This window comes from Echiichthys vipera (assembly GCF_963691815.1).
Source record: "Echiichthys vipera genome assembly, chromosome: 11".
Lineage (NCBI taxonomy): Eukaryota > Metazoa > Chordata > Actinopteri > Perciformes > Trachinidae > Echiichthys > Echiichthys vipera.
Genome location: NC_139836.1, coordinates 16,823,586 through 16,842,368, shown reverse-complemented (window position 1 = coordinate 16,842,368; position 18,783 = coordinate 16,823,586). Strand labels below are relative to the sequence as shown.

General features: G+C 40.5%; 2 protein-coding genes across 3 annotated transcripts; both read left to right on the top strand.

Moving 5' to 3' along the window:
- Positions 1-574: 574 nt before the first annotated feature.
- oga (O-GlcNAcase) lies at positions 575-13,892 on the top strand. Of its 2 annotated transcripts, none has more exons than XM_083922695.1 (18): positions 575-1,090; positions 1,501-1,552; positions 1,647-1,744; positions 1,862-1,992; positions 2,109-2,280; positions 2,373-2,471; positions 2,597-2,881; positions 3,035-3,193; positions 3,347-3,537; positions 3,813-4,061; positions 4,163-4,366; positions 4,657-4,831; positions 7,910-7,995; positions 9,096-9,200; positions 9,881-9,972; positions 10,065-10,257; positions 10,368-10,527; positions 11,459-13,892. In XM_083922695.1, exons 1-18 carry the CDS (start codon positions 925-927, stop codon positions 11,593-11,595), a joined length of 2,754 nt encoding a protein of 917 aa, XP_083778821.1. In that variant the 5' UTR covers positions 575-924; the 3' UTR covers positions 11,596-13,892. The 2 variants fall into 2 exon arrangements, with proteins under 2 accessions (XP_083778821.1, XP_083778820.1); XM_083922694.1 differs by having other exon boundaries at positions 3,813-4,076.
- A 1,299-nt stretch (positions 13,893-15,191) lies between these two features.
- On the top strand, positions 15,192-18,117 carry npm3 (nucleophosmin/nucleoplasmin, 3). The gene is made up of 5 exons (XM_083923105.1): positions 15,192-15,316; positions 15,488-15,573; positions 15,730-15,849; positions 15,930-16,023; positions 17,402-18,117. Exons 1-5 carry the CDS (start codon positions 15,241-15,243, stop codon positions 17,518-17,520), a joined length of 495 nt encoding a protein of 164 aa, XP_083779231.1. The 5' UTR covers positions 15,192-15,240; the 3' UTR covers positions 17,521-18,117.
- Positions 18,118-18,783: the final 666 nt, after the last annotated feature.

The window sequence follows — 18,783 nt, the reverse complement described above, 5'->3', positions numbered from 1 at the left end:
TCAAGATATTAGAAAGCTGTGGAGATATTCAACACAATCACTGAAAACAGCGAGTTAATGAGCGATGAAGTTTGTGAATTCCTTGAAAATGATTTATGGACTAAATGTGACTAAAGTCTCAATAAAAAAATACCTAAAAGTATAAATAAATAAATGCTTTATATTTCTTTCTACATTGATGTTCACCTACAATTCTGTGCTTCTGTGTCCATGTGTTGAAGTAGGTCCCGCTTGTCCATGTATTTATTTATATATCTCTTTTTATTGATCCACATTCAAACACCCATCCGGCAGTATCCCTCATACATTTTTTTCACATAGGGAAATTGGCGAAAAAAGGAAAATTACACACAATAACAGTAGAACTACTTATAATAGTAATAGTGGTAATAATACAAATAAGTTAACATTTCATTTTTATCATGTTAACTTAGTGCGGTTGTTTAGCTTTAGCGTTGTAGAAACGTCATCTATCTCGGTGCCATGTTGACATCTTTGCGGTGTTTTGTCACGCATATCCAGTTCTGACTGGTTTGAGCTGGTCCTGTGAGCATGCGCACTCGGTGTAAACAGGAAGAACCGAGTGAAAACCAGGACAAATCTTACCATAAAGAGAAGACAATTAGCGGATAACAACGAACGAACAGCTTGTTTTTCTTCATATATTAACCAACGCAAACGATGCCCTAATCCCCCTGATGCTTATTTTTATTACATCTTGTTGAAGCTGTAGCTACATTTTCGACTATTTTGATAGACTCGTTAATAACGTTAGACAGACGGTGACGCCATTTATTTCCTGCAGGTCTTGATTGGTTGAATTTGTCTGCTAAACTACACAGTCACCTGCATCATAAAAACACCGCGGTGCTCTTTTTAATTTGCCCTAATTTGGTGACTCATCACCGAGGGAAATCTGTAACAATGGTTCAAAAGGATAAGACGCTGGAGACTGCTCAAGTGGACGTGGAGCCGAGCCCCAGCCCGGTCTCCGGAGAGGCTTGTGCCGAGGCCCCCGGCCCGGTGGAGGAGTCCGATGATGGAGTCGAACCGACGGGGCACAGAAAATTTGTCTGCGGAGTGGTTGAAGGTGATATTAAACCTGAGGTTAAATAATCACATTGACAGCTGCGATCCGCATACAATCATAAACAGGTCATCAAAATGCTTCAGCAATAGTGTGCAATCGGAAAACACTTGTGAATCTACAGAAGATCAGAAATCTATCGTGAATTTGTCTAAACATCACATGGTGTGGTTAAACGTTTAATGCGTGTGTTACATGTTAATCAAACTAAAGATGACGTTATAAATCATCCGTGTAAAACGTGATCATCAAGACTTACAATTAGCTTTGTTATTATTATTGTCATTTGTCAAGTAAATATATCAGACATAGTCAGGTTACGACTTTAGAAAGGTGTAGAGAATAATTGGTTTTGTTGAATACTCAGGGGTAAGCAGCTGGATGAAAACTGTATGTTTTGTTTCCTGATGCAGGCTTTTATGGTCGACCATGGACGATGGAACAGAGGAAAGAGCTGTTCAGAAGGTGTGGCAAATTATTTAAGTCAAACACCAATAGTTTTTTATTATATCTCGATTATTTCAGTTATACTGAGTTTGTTCAACAATGCATTTCACAGGCAGCAGAAATGGGGACTGAATACATACCTTTATGCACCCAAAGATGACTACAAACACAGAATGTTTTGGAGAGAGATGTACTCTGTGGAAGAAGCAGGTGACGATTCAAAACCCATCTCGGGGTCATCTGCCTTGGGGCAAGGGGAATAAATAATGCTTTTATTAGAGCACAATAATGCATTTGGTGAATGATTTTCTCCCATCTATCCCCTAGAACAACTCATGACTTTAATTGGTGCTGCTAAGGAGTATGGGATAGAGTTCATCTATGCCATTTCTCCTGGACTGGACATCACTTTCTCCAATCAGAAAGAGGTATCTGCACTCAAGAGGAAACTCGATCAGGTATTGCAATATTTTGTACGGTAGTAGTATGAATATATCTTTAATAGTTCCATGCATCTTTCACTCTGCGTCACTATTTAACCATTTTAATGGATTTGATTTCCAATCCCTTTCAGGTTACTCACTTTGGCTGCAAGTCATTTGCCTTACTTTTTGACGATATTGACCACAACATGTGCCCTGCTGACAAAGAGGTGTTCAGCTCATTTGCACACGCTCAGGTTTCCATTACCAACGAAATCTACCAGTATCTGGGAGAGCCTGAAACCTTCCTCTTCTGTCCTACAGGTACATCAGTTCTATGTCTGAATCCTCCATTTCTACACAAATGTTTCATCTACTGATTTATTCATAATTTGTTTTCTTGTCCTGGAGTGCAGAGTACTGCGGAACATTTTGCTTCCCAAATGTCTCTCAGTCCCCGTACCTCCACACAGTAGGAGAGAAGCTTCTGCCTGGCATTGAAGTGCTATGGACAGGTGAGTCTAATACACAGTTTCATGTCAAACTGACCAACACCATTGCTGATTTCATTACACAAAGTCATGCATGTCAGATTAGTAGACAAAACATTTAATTGGGATATGTTTTCCCTTTTCTGCAGGCCCCAAGGTGGTGTCCAAAGATATCACAGTGGAGTCAATTGAGGAGGTGTCAAAAATCCTTGGAAGAGCACCCGTGATCTGGGACAACATTCATGCCAATGATTATGACCAGAAGAGGCTTTTTTTGGGTCCATATAAAGGCCGCTCCACAGAGCTCATCCCCAGGCTGAAGGGAGTCCTCACCAACCCTAACTGCGAATTTGAGTCCAACTTCGTAGCGATCCACACTCTGGCCACCTGGTACAAGTCTAATATGAACGGGGTGCGCAAGGATGTGGTCATGAGTAAGTATGATCCAATAAACAAATTTGTAATTGTCAATGTCAATGTGGATATACTGTTATCTCTCTGTATGAGCTTATACTCACATAGTACCATAATGCAGGTCGTTCATTAATGCTCCTTTTTCTGTGTTTCTCCATGTCATCCTTTACCAGCTGATGGCGAGGACAGCACAGTGTCTATCCAGATCAAGTTAGAGAATGAAGGCAGCGATGAAGAACTGGAGACAGACATGCTCTACAGCCCACAGCTTGCCCTAAAACTGGCTCTCACAGAATGGCTAGAGGACTTTGTTGTGCCCCATCAATACAACAGTGAGAGCACTCCCGTTATTTTGTCATATCTCTACGCTAATTAATTTTCTCGCAGTAATTCTCTGAATACTCATCGTGTTGGCACTGACAGCCTAAAATTATGATTTTGTGACTGAAGAACATGATGCAGTGAGATTTAACTTTGTCTTCCAGGCCGACAGGTGCCTCAGAGTGGTGCCAAAAGCACAGCCATCGACGTGTCATCCAAGGCTGCTCCCTCTCTCTGCTCTTCCACAACAGTCACAACCGTGTTCCAGCAGCCCATCATGTCTCCAGCCTTGCCGCCTCTCTGTGTGGATCCACTCTCACACCCCATGGCAAAAACACCTCAGGATGCAGAGGAGGTGAGGTTTACTATTAGTATAAAACAAAATAGAAGCACATGAATGACTGGAATGAGTATTTAATGTTTCTATTAGATATCAAGCTCTCTGTTGATGTGAATATATTGTCATTTATACAGTTAAGAATTACTTAATGTACTTTTTTCTTTACATGTTCTTGGACTCGTTTTTATAATCTGGTTTGACAATTTACTTTCTTTCTTTAACATTTGTTTACTGGAGAGTGGATCATGTGTATGTGTTTCTACAAGTATGCTTATATTGCTCCTTTGTAGGTGGAAGTTGAGAAGAAGGATTCAGATGAGGAGCCCATGGAGATGGTGGTTGAGAAGCTGGATGAGCCAGAGCCAGAAGCAGAAGCAGACCCAGAGGAGAAGCAGGTTGGTCCTATCTTAGCTGAGGACCTGAAGCCCATGGATACAGACAAGGAGAGTCTAACAGAGTCAAAGTCCCCCGAAGAGTCCATCCAGGAGGACCCCGGAAGTGATATCGCTCCCATGCAGACAGATGATCAGCTCAAGCAGGTGTCGCAAACATTTGTGAGTTTCCTTTTATATCTGCAACTAAATGCAAAAATCAAATAAGAATTCCCTACAACGTCATATTATTTCTGGTTTATCCTCAGGATTTGTTTGTGCCTGGGCCCGATGAGAAGCCCCTGTTCACAACAGAGCCCCTCTCACTCGAGGACCTGAGCCTGCTGGCAGAGCTCTTCTACCTGCCTTATGAACATGGACCCAAGGCCATGCAGATGTTAAAGGAGTTCAACTGGCTAAGAGCCAACAGCAGCGTCGTCAGTGTCAACTGCAAGAGAAAGGAAACTGAAAAGGTGGGTTCATTTATTGAAATACTAGAAAACTAGTTTATCATTAACTGAACTTGCCTGTGAATAGTATTGGTTGTCGAAAAACAAAATGGTGGATGTGTACTACCCATACTGCCCATTGGGTGGCGTGGTTATGAAAAGAGATGGAGGGCACCATACACCATTGTGTACTGTATTTGAGTAAACTACATTGCACAATTGCATTTTGACATATCACAGATGTACGTCTGCTGTTTAGTGCTGTCCCCATTACTTTATTTATTATCTGTCCTTATTTCCAATCACTGTCGCAGGTAGAAGAATGGCAATCGAGGGCAGAGAAGTTTGAGGAAATGTGCTGCTCAGTCATCCAGATGTTTACACGGGTGTCCAATTCAGCCAACCGCACCATCCTATATGACCTCTACTCTTACATCTGGGACATCAAGAGCATCATTTCTATGGTCAAGTCGTTTGTCCAGTGGCTAGGTATGTATGAAGGGAACCATAAGGCACTTACTCTTAGAGAGCATTACAGTAGCATAGCGATAGTCTGATCAAGTCTGGTAATCCTGATTTTCATTATTCTCAAAGACACATTTTACACACACATACACAAAAAAAATCACACATCATACACAAAAGATTACCGGTTTATAAAGAAAAAGCATTTGAATGGTTAGTTGCATGGATTCTGTCGTAGTCCAGTGCTATGCAGTTTAATGAGGCACATTTATATTTCACACACTTGCACAGCCTGCTTAACAGATGGTAATATATTACTGATCAAAAAACTTGAGAGAACTTAGCCACCACCTGTAGAAGGGGTGACTATGTGAGTAGTTACCCCCAGTTAACACCCCCACTTTTAATAGATGGCAGTTTATTATAGATCAGCTAAGCACAGATCTAGTCGCATCACCTCTCAATAGTTAGGATTCTATTCATTTCTCTTGTTTCACACATTGATTGATTTTTAGTTTTGTTTTTTTTGTTTTCTTCTGACTGAATGCCACTTGCACTGCTAGCATCCTCCTTATTTATTCCATAACAAGCTGCCCCATATTGGTGTTGTCTAAACTGGGTCTCTGTGGCAAACGTCCCAGCAGGGTTACTGCTGCTTGCTGTGTATCCGGTAACATCACTGCTGCATTCCCACACAGACACTTGCTTCCATCTCTCTGTCTGTGGGGACGGGAGCCAAGGGGAAGTCCCCATCCCCCCTTCCTCCATGCCCTAGCGCGCACGCGAGCACACAAGCACACAAGCAGACAAGCAGACAAGCTTGGAGAGCAAGCTGACTGGCTGACTATGGAAGGCCATTCTGGTGCATAAACTGAGTCTGAAATATCTGAATTGGTCTCTGTTTTTTCCAGCTGTTTTTTAAACATGAACCACATGAATATATTAAAGGAAGTGTTGTTGCCTCACTGAGTAATCTCTAAAATGAGGCTGTAGCTGGATTTGAACCCTCTAAATTGTTTGCTCAATCTGTATCAGTGAGTGATGCATCACCTTGTGTAAGAAAGGATATTCTTTCTCTCCCACTTTATCTCTCTCTCCCTTCACCTCATACGCTCTTTCATTAGTTCAGATGGTACACTGTGATACAGTTTGAGTGACATTCGGCCTTGTGATAACGTCTCCATCTTTTTTTTTCGCCGTGTTCTTTGAATATTCTGAAGCACCAGCATGGCCTGTAGGTTACTCCCTGTAACCCAGTTTCATTCACAGGTTTCTGTCCTATATGGTAAAGCTGAGGACTCTGGCCCACAGTACACAGCAGGCAGCATACCCACACTGGCTCAACCACATCAAAAATCTTTTCAATTACATTACTGGTTTAAAGCATCAGTAAATGATTGTAACTCCCTAGCAACATAAAGGAAATCAAGTGCCCCATGAATATAGTTGTCTTTGAGTTCCTCTTAATAACTGCAGTGTCATTAAGTGCCTAACTGTTGACCTCTGCTGTTGCTATTATCAGGTCCCCATGTTTTCCCCTTAATAGAAGCTGTGCAGCCGGCACTTAGTCGCAGCCTCCCTGGTTATTGTACTGAGAACACTTACTAATAACGATTTTCTACTGTTTTCTCCCTTCACTGTGTACAGATTGGAAGAATCCACAGTACAAGTTTCTACTGCTTTTGGATCGACAGTGGCCGATGTATGCACAGTGCAAGCGGCGTGTGTTTTTGTTTTGTTCACATTTGAAGGGGATTTATGTTTTTTTAAATTTTTTTTTTACTAGACTTATAAATGTAAAATATGGATTTGGAGGAAAGGAAGAAACTTTCCGGATGAAGTCACATTTTGCGCAGCGATGTAGCTTTGAATCCTAAGTGTTAACTCCCGAATTTCTCTCTTTGGCAGCATCTCTCTAACTTGTTTTTTGTTTCTGTCAGTAGGCCTATAGAAATGGCTCAGACCAGCCTGATGCACCTACTCAAGGAAATTGACACTTGGCATTGAAATTTATCCATGGCACATGATCTTCATCCTACTCAGGGATATTTAAGGTTGTGTTAAGGCAATGCAGTCTGAATAGATAATTGAGGTGGAAGTAACCCACCAATAAATCATTCTTTGCCAGTTTTGTTGTTTTTAATTTGGGTAAGAAAGTTCAGAGTTCCTTCCTGTGGGTGCATCTGCATGCTGTGTTGTGTCAGTTCATCAGAGGAGTTGTTTAAGATATCAGGGTGAGGTTATATAAAACACTATTAGGTGTCCTTCCCGCGCGCTGCATTTGTCTGGTCACATGACAGGGCTTCTCGTCAACCAGGGTTAGCCTTTGTTAGCAGGAAAACTACTGTGTACAAACTGTAGGAGCCCTTTGTTCTTTAGAAATACACTCTTCTTTAAATGCTTTGTCCCTGCAGTGCCTTACATCTTTTGGTCTGATTGTGGCTTTGAATAGTAATCTGAGAGGCCCTGTAACTCGGGGACTGTTCATTCTACCTCGGGTTCTGGTTCTGTCTTCCTGGTTTGATGACTCATGCTCCCCAGTCATGTGACAAGGCAGATAAGATGAGAATGTGACTTCACACGGGGGGCTAAGATGAGTGGGGTGACGGCAGCTGAAGCTTACTTTTGTAGTCCATAGACAGAGTGGGTTCCTGTCCTGATGGTCGGTTTGTCTAATGAGTATTACCCTTACTGAAACACCCAAGGGGGCTGAACTGCACTTAATTCTGTTCTCTATTCAGTTTTTGGAGAGCATGCGTTCCTCACTGCTTTCTTAAAACTTGCATACCATGTCACGTGGAGCAGTTTGACATTGTTGTACTGACAATGAGAATTTCCGGTGCATTTATATCTTGGACCTGATTTCTTCTCGTAAACACGTAAGCTTTAGTTACTCGAGCCCCATTTTATCATAAAATATTTCCTCTGAATATAGTTTATTCCAAATAAGGTCCTTTTTATGTTTAAACTCAAATTAATTTATTCATATGGATTCTGCTATTAGATACGTATGACCCCTTCCTCCCCATCTCCTCACTCCTTTCATCTGTCAGAGAGCCCCATCCTGTGGTAACAATGTCCGCTTGGCTCTGCTCCTAACAGGGTGTCGTAGTCAGTCCTCAGCACAGTTCCTTAGAGGAGACCAAGAACCCTGGGCCTTTAGGGGAGGTCTAGCAGGAGAGTTCCAGGTATCTAATGCACTGAATTTACAGCGATCTTATGGGAAAAAAAGAGTGTTGTGAGCAAAGGCAACAATGGTAATATGTCGTAGGTATGAAGGGCTTTGGTCTGTCGAAGGTGAGCTGATTGTAGAGGGCCAGGCTTCATAACATCTGGGTTCCATCCCGTTCTCTTGTTCTCCAAACAAGTTAATGTCCTTTGTATTATTTTGGAATATTGTCAGTCTGTGGGAGGGAAGTGGGTGACTGAAACCCATTTTCATAAAAGAGGTAACAGTCAGTGTTTGGCGTTGCATTTTCTGATTGATTAATTTGAATTTCTTTCAGCAACTGCACAAGGAGATGCTGCTTTTCCTTAGCGCACGCAGCGCAAGCGAGCATGGCTAGGTTTTATTTTCATGACATCTCATTTCTTTGCAGGAAAGCACAACAGTGCACAAATTACCAAGCCAACCCTTTCCAAGCGCACGCGCAAGCATCGCAGCGCCAGCGAGAACGCAAGCATGTTTGCAATGGGAAAACTCCATGATCAAAAACATGTGTCCAGTCTGAAGTAGTGTCTCCATCCTTGGAGAGTAGCAAAGACTCTAGATGGCAACTAAAATGCCATTTTAAATTACTCGGTTAGCTCATATTTAATTTGTCTCACTGTTTTTTTTCCTGGAGTTCTCTCTGCCTCTCTGCGCCAGCATCATTATTTTTCTCAACAGGAGGGTCCTGCGCAGCGAAATATTGCGATGTCTTACAAAAGGGAAAGGAGCATCTCCTTCAGCCAGTAAAACCTTTATCAGACCAAAATGCCACTCTTGTTTTATATTTGAAAAGCAAATATGTATGTGATTGTTGTGCTATGTCCATTAAGCAAAAATCAGAAAGATGTGAAGTTTGCTCTTGATGTCCACTGTCAGATCAACGAGGAACATCAGTTTATAACTTTTATATGATATTTAAAAAAAAAAAACAATATTCCAAAGCACTTTGCTTTCTTCTGTAGTTCCTTTTGGTTTGATAGTGGCTCAACTGTAGCAAATGCACATTGAGGCAGTCAGCCAAAGAAGCACGCCACCTGGTCTCAGTGAAACTGAACCTGTTTCTTTTGATACCCACAGAGATTGTTGCCAATAGAAGCGGCAAACGATCTTTTCTACCAACCTCCACCTTCATTACCAACCTCCAAAATCTATTCCATAAGGCCGTACTATCCCAAGGATGTGGTAAGATGTTTGTTTGTGTGTTCACTTTTTTTTTTTTTTTTTTAACCAGAACACAAGAATTGCCCCTTAAATACAATCAGTCACTAAATGTCAATAAAGTCATGAATGTATGGTTGCAGAAATCATTTGCCAATTGCTAGTATTCCCAGCAGAACTGACCTAGTTTAAGCTGTGAATGCTTTGCACTTAATGTGCCACAATGCTGTGCTCCACTGCCCTTATATCAGCAAATGTATGTGCTGAATGCAAACCCGTTCTAAGGGTAGACGTTAGCATCACGGTAGCAGGCCCTGACCCAGCTTAACTAGCTTACATGATAAGTCAAACATTCATCACATTTGCCTTTTGCGATGGATTTGGGACAGTAAGCAACTGTGAAGCTTTTTACGAAATGTTTTGAAAATGTTCATTTTCCTTTGTTTTTTCTAAACTATGCTGTGAGTTATAGCACTCAACAAAGACTATCAGAGACAATGCAGACAATAAGTGTTAAATAAATACTCATATCATTTCAGCAATTTCGTGTCTCATTTATTAATATTGATTTTTAAATATCTGCATTGGACATTGAAGAACCCGGTATCGGTCGACTACTAGTCTTTAAGCACATTGACATTCTTTGTGGTATTTTCCAGGCTTAGACTTCATGTTACAGCTGTACGTGTCTTCTTTTTTCGCAGAGCGCGATTTATAAAATCTGTAAAGAAATGTACAGTGAAGGAATGGAGGATGTACCCGTCTCTGATGAGGATCCTGACCTCATAGGAGACAGGTAAAACATGTAGATGACTAAAGCCTGGACTGGAGTTTTCCCCTACAGTGCAAATCAACATGGCTGACAAAATCCTTCCTGTTTGTTCACAGGTTAGTAGGAGGACTCCTGACTCTGAGTTCAGACTACGGGTTTGTGCTGGAGGACGATGAAGGGATCTGCGGTTATGCTCTGGGTACTGTGGATGTCCAGCCCTTCGTCAAGAAATGCAAGTTGAACTGGATTCCTTTCATGAAAGAGAAATATGTCAAACCTGACTGTGAGAAAGACCTCACAGATGCTGAGGTAGGATCTTAATCTCTCTCTGTCAATATGATAATATCTGTATTGGTTGGCATACAATTGTCTCCTTTTGTTGAATTTTATGTCGCCGTCTCTGTCCGTTGTCCCTGTAGAAGATGATGCTGAGTTTCCACGAAGAGGAGGAGGGTCTTCCAGCCTCTTTCCTCTCCAACTTCCCCTCTCTCATCAAGGTTGACATTCACGCCAAGGTCACTGACCCCAGTGTGGCTAAAAGCATGATGGGATGTCTTCTATCTTCTCTTAAGGCCAATGGTAGGTGGCAGCCATCTTCTGTTATGACAGGAATGGTCATTACTACTACTTGTTGTGTTTGCGCGTGCGTGCGTGCGTGTGTGTGTGTGTGTGTGTGGATTAACACAATTGTCTTAGGTAAAATTACATATTCTAACACCCTGTTACCTACATACACATATTGTGTATATATATATAAATAAACACACACACATATTGTGTAAGTGTTATTTGTGTGTATATATATATATATACCGGTATGTGTTTATGTGTGTGTGTGTGTGTGTGTGTGTGTGTGTGTGTGTGTGTGTGTGTGTGTGTGTGTGTGTGTGTGTGTGTGTGTGTGTGTGTGTGTGTGTGTGTGTGTGTGTGTGTGTGTGTGTGTGTGTGTGTGTGTGTGTGTGTGTGTGTGTGTGTGTGTGTGTGTGTGTGTGTGTGTGTGTGTGTGTGTGTGTGTGTGTGTGTGTGTGTGTGTGTGTGTGTGTGTGTGTACACATATATATATATATATATATATATACACACTTATAACACTTACACAATATGTGTATGTAGGTAACAGGGTGTTGGAATATTTAATTTTACGTAAGACAAATGTGTTAATCAGTACACCTACATCAGTGTTTATAAAGATAGAACAAGCAGGCTCACTGATCTTATCTAAATATGAAAATGAGTCCAAAACAATAAGAACGTCTCTGAGTTTTCATAAGAAAGTTTATCCATGTCAAGGTCAAATGTATCCCTTTGAGAGGCTTAAAGAAACATAAATTATCAAAGCACAGACTGAAATGTTGTGCTGTGACAGAGGTCTTGAATCAGTTTATCACTGGTCGGGGACACAGTCGAAGATTATTTTCAATTTAAAACATATAATACTCAACACATATTTAGCCATACTGATTGTATGATATGTTTTGTTATTGAATTAGTTTTGTTTTTTTTCTTCCAGGGTCCCTCGGTGCGTTCTGTCAGGTTCGTCAGACCGATAAGCGAATGCTGGACTTCTATGGTAAGCTGGGTTGCTTTGAAGTGGCCAAAATGGAGGGCTTTCCCAAAGATGTCATCATAATGGGACGCAGCCTATGAAGAAACGCCCTGCTACAATAAAAGACAGTCAGAGAGAGAGCAAGTCAACATTAAACATGTTTGCTACCTTCATGAGAAAAACTTCCATGATGATTTTATACTACATTACCATCTGGGCTAGCCCCGGGAAACCTCTTTTTAGGATTTGTGTACAGAAGCACAGCAGTCGCACACACAGATTCCCTGTGCTGCCCTTAGATGTTATGGCTCCGTTGGATTTAATAGATCCGAAGCTAAAAGGCCGAGGAGTGATCCGTTATCAGTTGATTTGAGCCAACATGGAAGAGTGGCGCTCCAGCAATGACTGTGGGATCCCACTAATCGTATACCTCCAAGAGGCAGGAAGTGATAACCCCATAAGCCTTTTTTTTCTGAGTCATTACATGGATATTGCCCTAACGCAAAGTGTCTGTATCTCAAATGGAGGCAGAGCTGTGAAATGAGGGCGGCCCGTATCTCTGCAGGATGTGAGGTGCTATATGAGAGTTTGCCTTTCATCGTCACATCACGGCAGTTGCTCCACAATAGACTTTGGGGAGAAAAAGAGGCCTTTTCATTTTTATCAAAAAGTGAGGTGAAATGCTGAGTCTGCACACATGAAGGGTGGAAAATTGTAGCTTTCGGGGTTTATGAAACCCTCAAAGATCGTCCCAGACCAGCAAGGGGGGAAAGTATATGTTGAGATTGTTAAAGACTCATCCAGGAGGTCCTCTGAATTTCTGTTCAAGTAGTAGTAGTAGACATTTGGAAAGCAATAGAAAAGCTTCCACAAGTTTACAAACATTGCGCATAGCCTATTTCTGTTCAGCACTTTGCTTGTGGCCATTTTTTGCTTATTTCCCTTTTGAGCTATAATTGCCTTTTGGTTCATTGCCTTTGGATTTTAGGTTTATATTGCAGACCCCAGTGTCTTCTGTTTTAAAGGCTTTCTTTCCTTACACGTATCAGTCAGATAAAGCTAGAGAACGGTGATTCTAAGACATCGGACTTGTTCAAATTACGTAGAGACGTAGCCTGAGATTGACAGTGACATATCTTAGTTTTGCTGTACCAGATCCCAAACTCCAGCACAATTCTCCGTCAGAGAAAGTTCAGACCGTCAAGTTAAGTCATGTCTAATTTATTGAAGTAGTTAAACGTTTGTGCAGTTACTCTTTTTAATAACAAACTCAATCAACATTTTCTGATAGCAGTACCCAGTGGGACCAAAATCTTGATATTCTGATCTGCTATTAAAAAAATGTAACATTTGACTGGCACCAATTCACATAGGAATAGTTGAGATAAGTAAGAATCCTAAAGACTTGGAAGCATTAACCCTCCCACTGTCATAAAGCGCTGTTTTTTTTTACTTAACCACTTATTCCAACCCTGACTTGTAAAGCAGCAGGTGATCTGGGCTATGCTCAAAAGAGCCAAACAAGTCATCCTTTGCTCATCATCGTCAATAGAAAATAATGAGTTTATCTCTCTCAGCTTGCATCCCTTTCAACACTGCATACTCTTAAATGAATGTCTTCTCTGTCGAGCCTTGGTGAGCACTCTTTAGTATGCCGTTACCAAAGTGGCACTGACTCCCACTCTGAGCTGTTAGTTGTGGGGGGCATGGAGCAGAAATTCCAAGGCCTTTTTTCCTATCTGTCTATTAAATGTTTTATATTCTAACGCATTTCCCGTTTGTTTTTGTAAATCTTGTGTAGTTGACTTAAAAAAAAACAAAAGAACTTGGACTATTAGATAGGAGTGTTCTGTTGGTTACATGAGGATCATCAGTTGCTCTTCAGTAGCTGCCTGCTAATGTGATGTTTTAACATTCATAATGTGCATGAGGTATTGGATTTGCTGTGGTGGTCATTAGAATAACCTCATCTTTTGCTACATAGAGGCAGAAGCATGCCACTCACCTCTATGAGCCTGATACTGTAGTTGGTAGACAGTCTGTAAGCGCTGTCAATCATAAAGTGTTATTATTTTGTATATCTTTATTGAAATTGTGGCTGGTTTTCTGTTTAAGAAATACACAAATGCTGGCCTTGTTAAAATGCCCTGTCGTGTACAGCCATCCACGAATTCTGAAACGGCAGCAAAAGAATTTCACATCTTATTTTAAATGGTTCATCTTGCAGTTGGTCGATACTCAAGCTTCTCCTCTGCTAACCGGTTTTGATAAAAATGGGCTGTGTCTGAGCGAACAGGCTCCAATTGTACATTTTGAGTTTAGTTTGGGGTCAGGAGTCATAAAAGTGACAGTTTACCAATGTAAAATTTGTATGTAAGATACATAAAATTAAAAACAAATAAACCATAATAAGTTCCTTTGTGTTCTTTGTGTTGCACATTTCTTTTTGTGAGCCCGTCTGGATTCAAAGGTGGGAACATTTCTGTCTAATTCACAGGTTGCTTAGAATCTCTGTCCTGGAAGAAGCTTTGCTGTTTCTGTCTTGATAAATGAAAGGAAAGTTTTGTCTGTACACATGCCACGGTCAAAAAAAGTGATCCTCGGTTGTATCCTTGTTATGGTTTTTACGATGTCGTCATAGTCATACACTTTTAAAGTTCGGAGATTGGGTTTTGTAAATTGCTCTTTCCAGATGCAATTTTATATAAATAATATTCCTGAAACAAGCCTTTTGAAATCACATTTATTCACTTGAATTTTAATGTGGTGTTCTCAATGTTTGGAAAAGGGCTTGGATTTAGAATTAAGTGATTGAAACTGATACAAATTTTGGATTTACAGTATAGGATGCCAAGTCTACTTACAAACAGTTGGCTCATTTTGAAACATGAAACTTTGTTGGGTTTTGCTAGTTTATAGCACAATAACATGTAATGCAATGAAGAAATACAATACTATATATATGTGTATATATAAGATGCTGGAAAGGCTTAAAATACACCACTTGACTAAGGAAGTGTGTTTGAACCGTGTTCATTCTAAATGTATTATTTTATTTTGTATTGTATAATTATTATTATTTATTATTTATTTGATCTAGTTTTTAGCTCCACTGTCTGGACTGGAGCGTGGACCTTGGCTGGAGGAGAAGGAAAAAGACCCTTTCACAATGTTTTGTAAAAATGTAATACTTAAAGATGGATTTATTACTAATTCTTAACAATCCCAAATATCCGGCAAATGAAACTTCCATAATTAAACTACCCTCATTTTATATTTTTGGAGATTCAGATTTGAAATCATATTTGATCCCTACGGAAAACTGAAAACTCAAAGATAATAAATTGGCTAAACTATTGGATTACTTCGGGATTTCAAATGTACTCCCTTAGTTTAGCAGACCCCATATATGTTTTTTGTTTTTGTTATTCTCTATTCCTTTGTTTATGTTTTACTGTCTTTGTACATTTTGATTTATGTTATTATTTCTAAACTTACACAAACATTGTTGCCATTGTGTATAACTGTGGAACATGTTATAAAAACAAATGTTTATATTGAATCTTTTCAATAAAAAAAAGGGAAAAGACAAAACGTCACCGAGCCACAGGCGCACACCGATGACGCGTCAGGCATGCTCGCCTGATGCTCGCAGTTTGCGACGCGCTTGTTGTGTTTCGTAGAGGGTTCATATGTCTTTAAGTGTTCACAGCGAACCCCATTATTCTTTTTTGTGCTTTGACAAGATGTCCTGCCACGACGATGACTGCACGGATGATCACGGACCAGCCGGTCAATCCAAGTTGGAGAGCTTCCTGTTCAGTAAGGACCTTTAGAAACAGTTTACCAGCTCTGGCGGCGCACACGTGGGTTTCCCCTGCGATGATCCCACAGTGAAGAAGCTGCTTTGATGACTGCAGTTCAGCTACTGCATTACTTACAGGACTTTTTATTTTAATAAGTGACTAAAATCATCTTGGTTTTTTCTTGCAGGCTGCGAGCTGTCCTCTAAAGTACCGTTCTACACTTTCCAAGGAGATGAAGAGGAGGACCTGGAGCACTTCCTTGAACTCAGAACAGTATGTACAATTGCAACAGAGTTTGTGTAATCAGATTCACCCCACCATTTTTGGTGTGCGTGTGCGTGTGCGTGTGTGTGTGTGTTTTAAATAGTTTTATGTGCATGCTAACACTTTGGATAGATGTCAACTTTATTTATCGTTTTGTTCTGGCAGATTTGTCTGGGAGAGGGTGCCAAGGAGGAGAGTAACGTGGTGGAGGTAACGGCCATGAACCACCAAGGAAAGACCGTTTCAGTGCCCATCGCCAACCTCCACGTCAGCTGTCTGCCCATGGTACAGAGCAGGGACTCCTCACTGTGTGCAGGTTCATGTTGGTAAAGACGTTATCTCAATTTTGACCTTCTTGTCCTCAGGTGAGTCTGGGAGAGTTTGAGCTGAAAGCCCCGGTGACCATCCGGCTCAAGGCTGGGACAGGGCCGGTTACCGTCAGCGGGTTACACCTCATAGGTAACACTTTTCTAACCCTCACAGAGCTTTGTTAAACCGCTAATGACCCAATTAGAACATTTCTACTGGCCGTGCATCTAAAGATGTTATCGAAATAAATAGAAGTTGATAAATAGGCTATCAAAATGAAATCAGGGTTAGTTCAAAGTCTGGAAAATGTTCAAGGTTAGAAATAGGCTTGGATTAGAATAACTACTCCTTGAAATGTTTGATCTTCAACATAATTCAGTGTTTCATCCACTCAATCACTTGTGTAAACCAAAAATCTTAATATTCACAGCAGACGCAGAGCGGGCCCTCTCTGAATGAGCAAGCATTAAATAATCATGATCAAGTCTTAATATTTTGGGTTCAGGTGCTCGATAACTGCTGGCATTGAAATAGTTCAGTGACATTTTCTAACCTGCTGATAGAATTAGTGATCCCATTAGTTAGTCAACAGAAAAATTTGCAACAATATAATAATAAACTAATTATGTCAGCCATTTTTTTAAACAAAAATATCAAACAAAATCAGCTGTTTTTTGTGTTTTTTAAGATTATTTTTGGGGCAGTTTTCAAGCCTTTATGCAGTAGGACAGACAGGAAATGGGGTAAGAGGGGGGGGCATGCAGCAAAGGGCCGCAAGTCGGAATCGAACTTGCGGCAGCTGCCTTGATTACCTTCAGCCTCTTTGCATGGGGCGACTGCTCTAACCACTGTTTCCACCAAAATGAGCTATTTAAATATATATCAGCTTGGGCTTTTTGAAATAATTATTCTCTCATTTCTGACACATAATGAAATATAAATCTTTGAAGCTACAGTCAGACACGGCTTTGCATGTGGAAAAAGTGGATGTAATTACAAAGCAGCTAATATGTTGCTTTGTAATACCCCCCCCCACACACACACACACACACACACACTAATTAGATGCCATAAACTTCTTCTTCCCAACCTTATGTTACAATAGAGATAACAAATCCACTCTTATGATTCAGACATTATTTCTTTATTCAGTGTTCAAATTGACCCAACTACATGAAAAAAATTCATGCATCTCTGGGTGATTAAAAATGTCAAACTTATTTCAAATAAAAATCCAAGACTTTGACGCTTGCGCAAAGTATTTCAGTTTTAAATTAAGATTTGAATTTATTTTTAAAAAAATAGAAAAATCTGGGACATGCACATTTATCAATAGTGCGTGGATTAGACACCCCCTTTGCTGTTATCACTGGATGTGAGGAGTGTTTGCAGCTGCAGTTCACTAAATGTGCATGAGATCAATTAAGAGGTTAGATTAAATAAAGACACCTTTCTTCACCTTTTTATAATTAAATACCAGGGTTTAATTTAATACATTGACTTAACTATGTCCTCTTTACTTGCGTAGCCTCACAGTTTGAAGAGTCCGACCCGTCTGATGATGACGACGACGACGACGATGATGATGATGAGGAAGAGGAAGAGATCACCCCCATTAAACCAGCAAAGAAGAAGCAGAAGCAGTAGGTGGAGAGATCACTGCTTGATGGTTTTTGGAGCGGCCACACTCACCGTCGCTGACTAGGTTTTAAAGAAATAAAAGGGTTTTTTTTACCGGATGGACACATTTTACAAAGTTAATACTTCATCTACACAGCCACGTGAATGCTTAGTCCGTTTGGAGCTGATGGAGGAAGCAACATCATGATGGGGCCTACGTTTTCACTCGCGCACTGGCCCGTTTCTCACTGCGAGCTCTGACTCCCAGCTGTGTATTTAACTCTGGTTAGAAGAACTGTTTTTTGCTATGAAATGATATCCAGTGTTTTATACTGTGTATGATGCAATCCCAGCTGATAAGGATTTATTGCACCAGAGGTGGAAAATGTTTTTTACCACCACTGTTCTTGTATTGTTTATAGAGACTGTTCTTGTAAAAGTAAAAATCATGGCGCGTGTGTGAGTTCTCCAGTTGAACTCTGACTTACTGAACGGTGCAATCAGATGACTTGCATGCATACAGTTGATTAAATGTTGGTGCACAAGACTATCTCCATTTCCAGTTGTTTGTACTTCCAAGAATACTATTTTTCTATGTGATATGTGAATTATAAATGTGAAGCAAATACATCCAGAAAACATTTTTGCTGTGTTTTCATTTATCTCTCTTTTGAAATCATCAATAAAACTGTTTTTTTTGTAGTGAAGTAAAAAGTGGAGTAGATGTATAAAGCTGCATAAAATGGATTTACTCTAATTACAAGTTCCTCAAATTTGTTCTTAAGTCTAATACTTGAGTAAAGGCTCACTTTTCCTGTCTCTGCATGATGATGTGCAGCGTAACTGCAGGTGAGGGGAAAAAGTAAAGGGACTAACTGCTATACAAGCCACACTGCTGAGCAACAGATGTCCATTGTACAAGTGTACAAGTGCTGCTATGGTAACTTGAGGAATGACCACCTGTGTGATGCCCTTGAGTGCAGCTTTCTGTTAATAAAATGGGATTAAGGGCACAAAAACAAGGAGGGGAGGGATGCTTCTATTACGGGAAGACAATGTCACTTTTAGGTTCATACTTGTATTTTGGGTTTCTACGAGAACATGTTTACATGCTTTTAATGTTCACAAAAAAACACATTCTTTCCCTCATATTGTCTGTCTGAGTATACCTGTATTCATGCTCTGTCTGAAATGCTCCGTTTTAGCACCTGTCTTCCCCCTCCCACAAAAGCCCAGTCTGCTCTGATTGGTCAGCGTATCCGGGTCTTCTGCGTCTCCATTCACAGCACG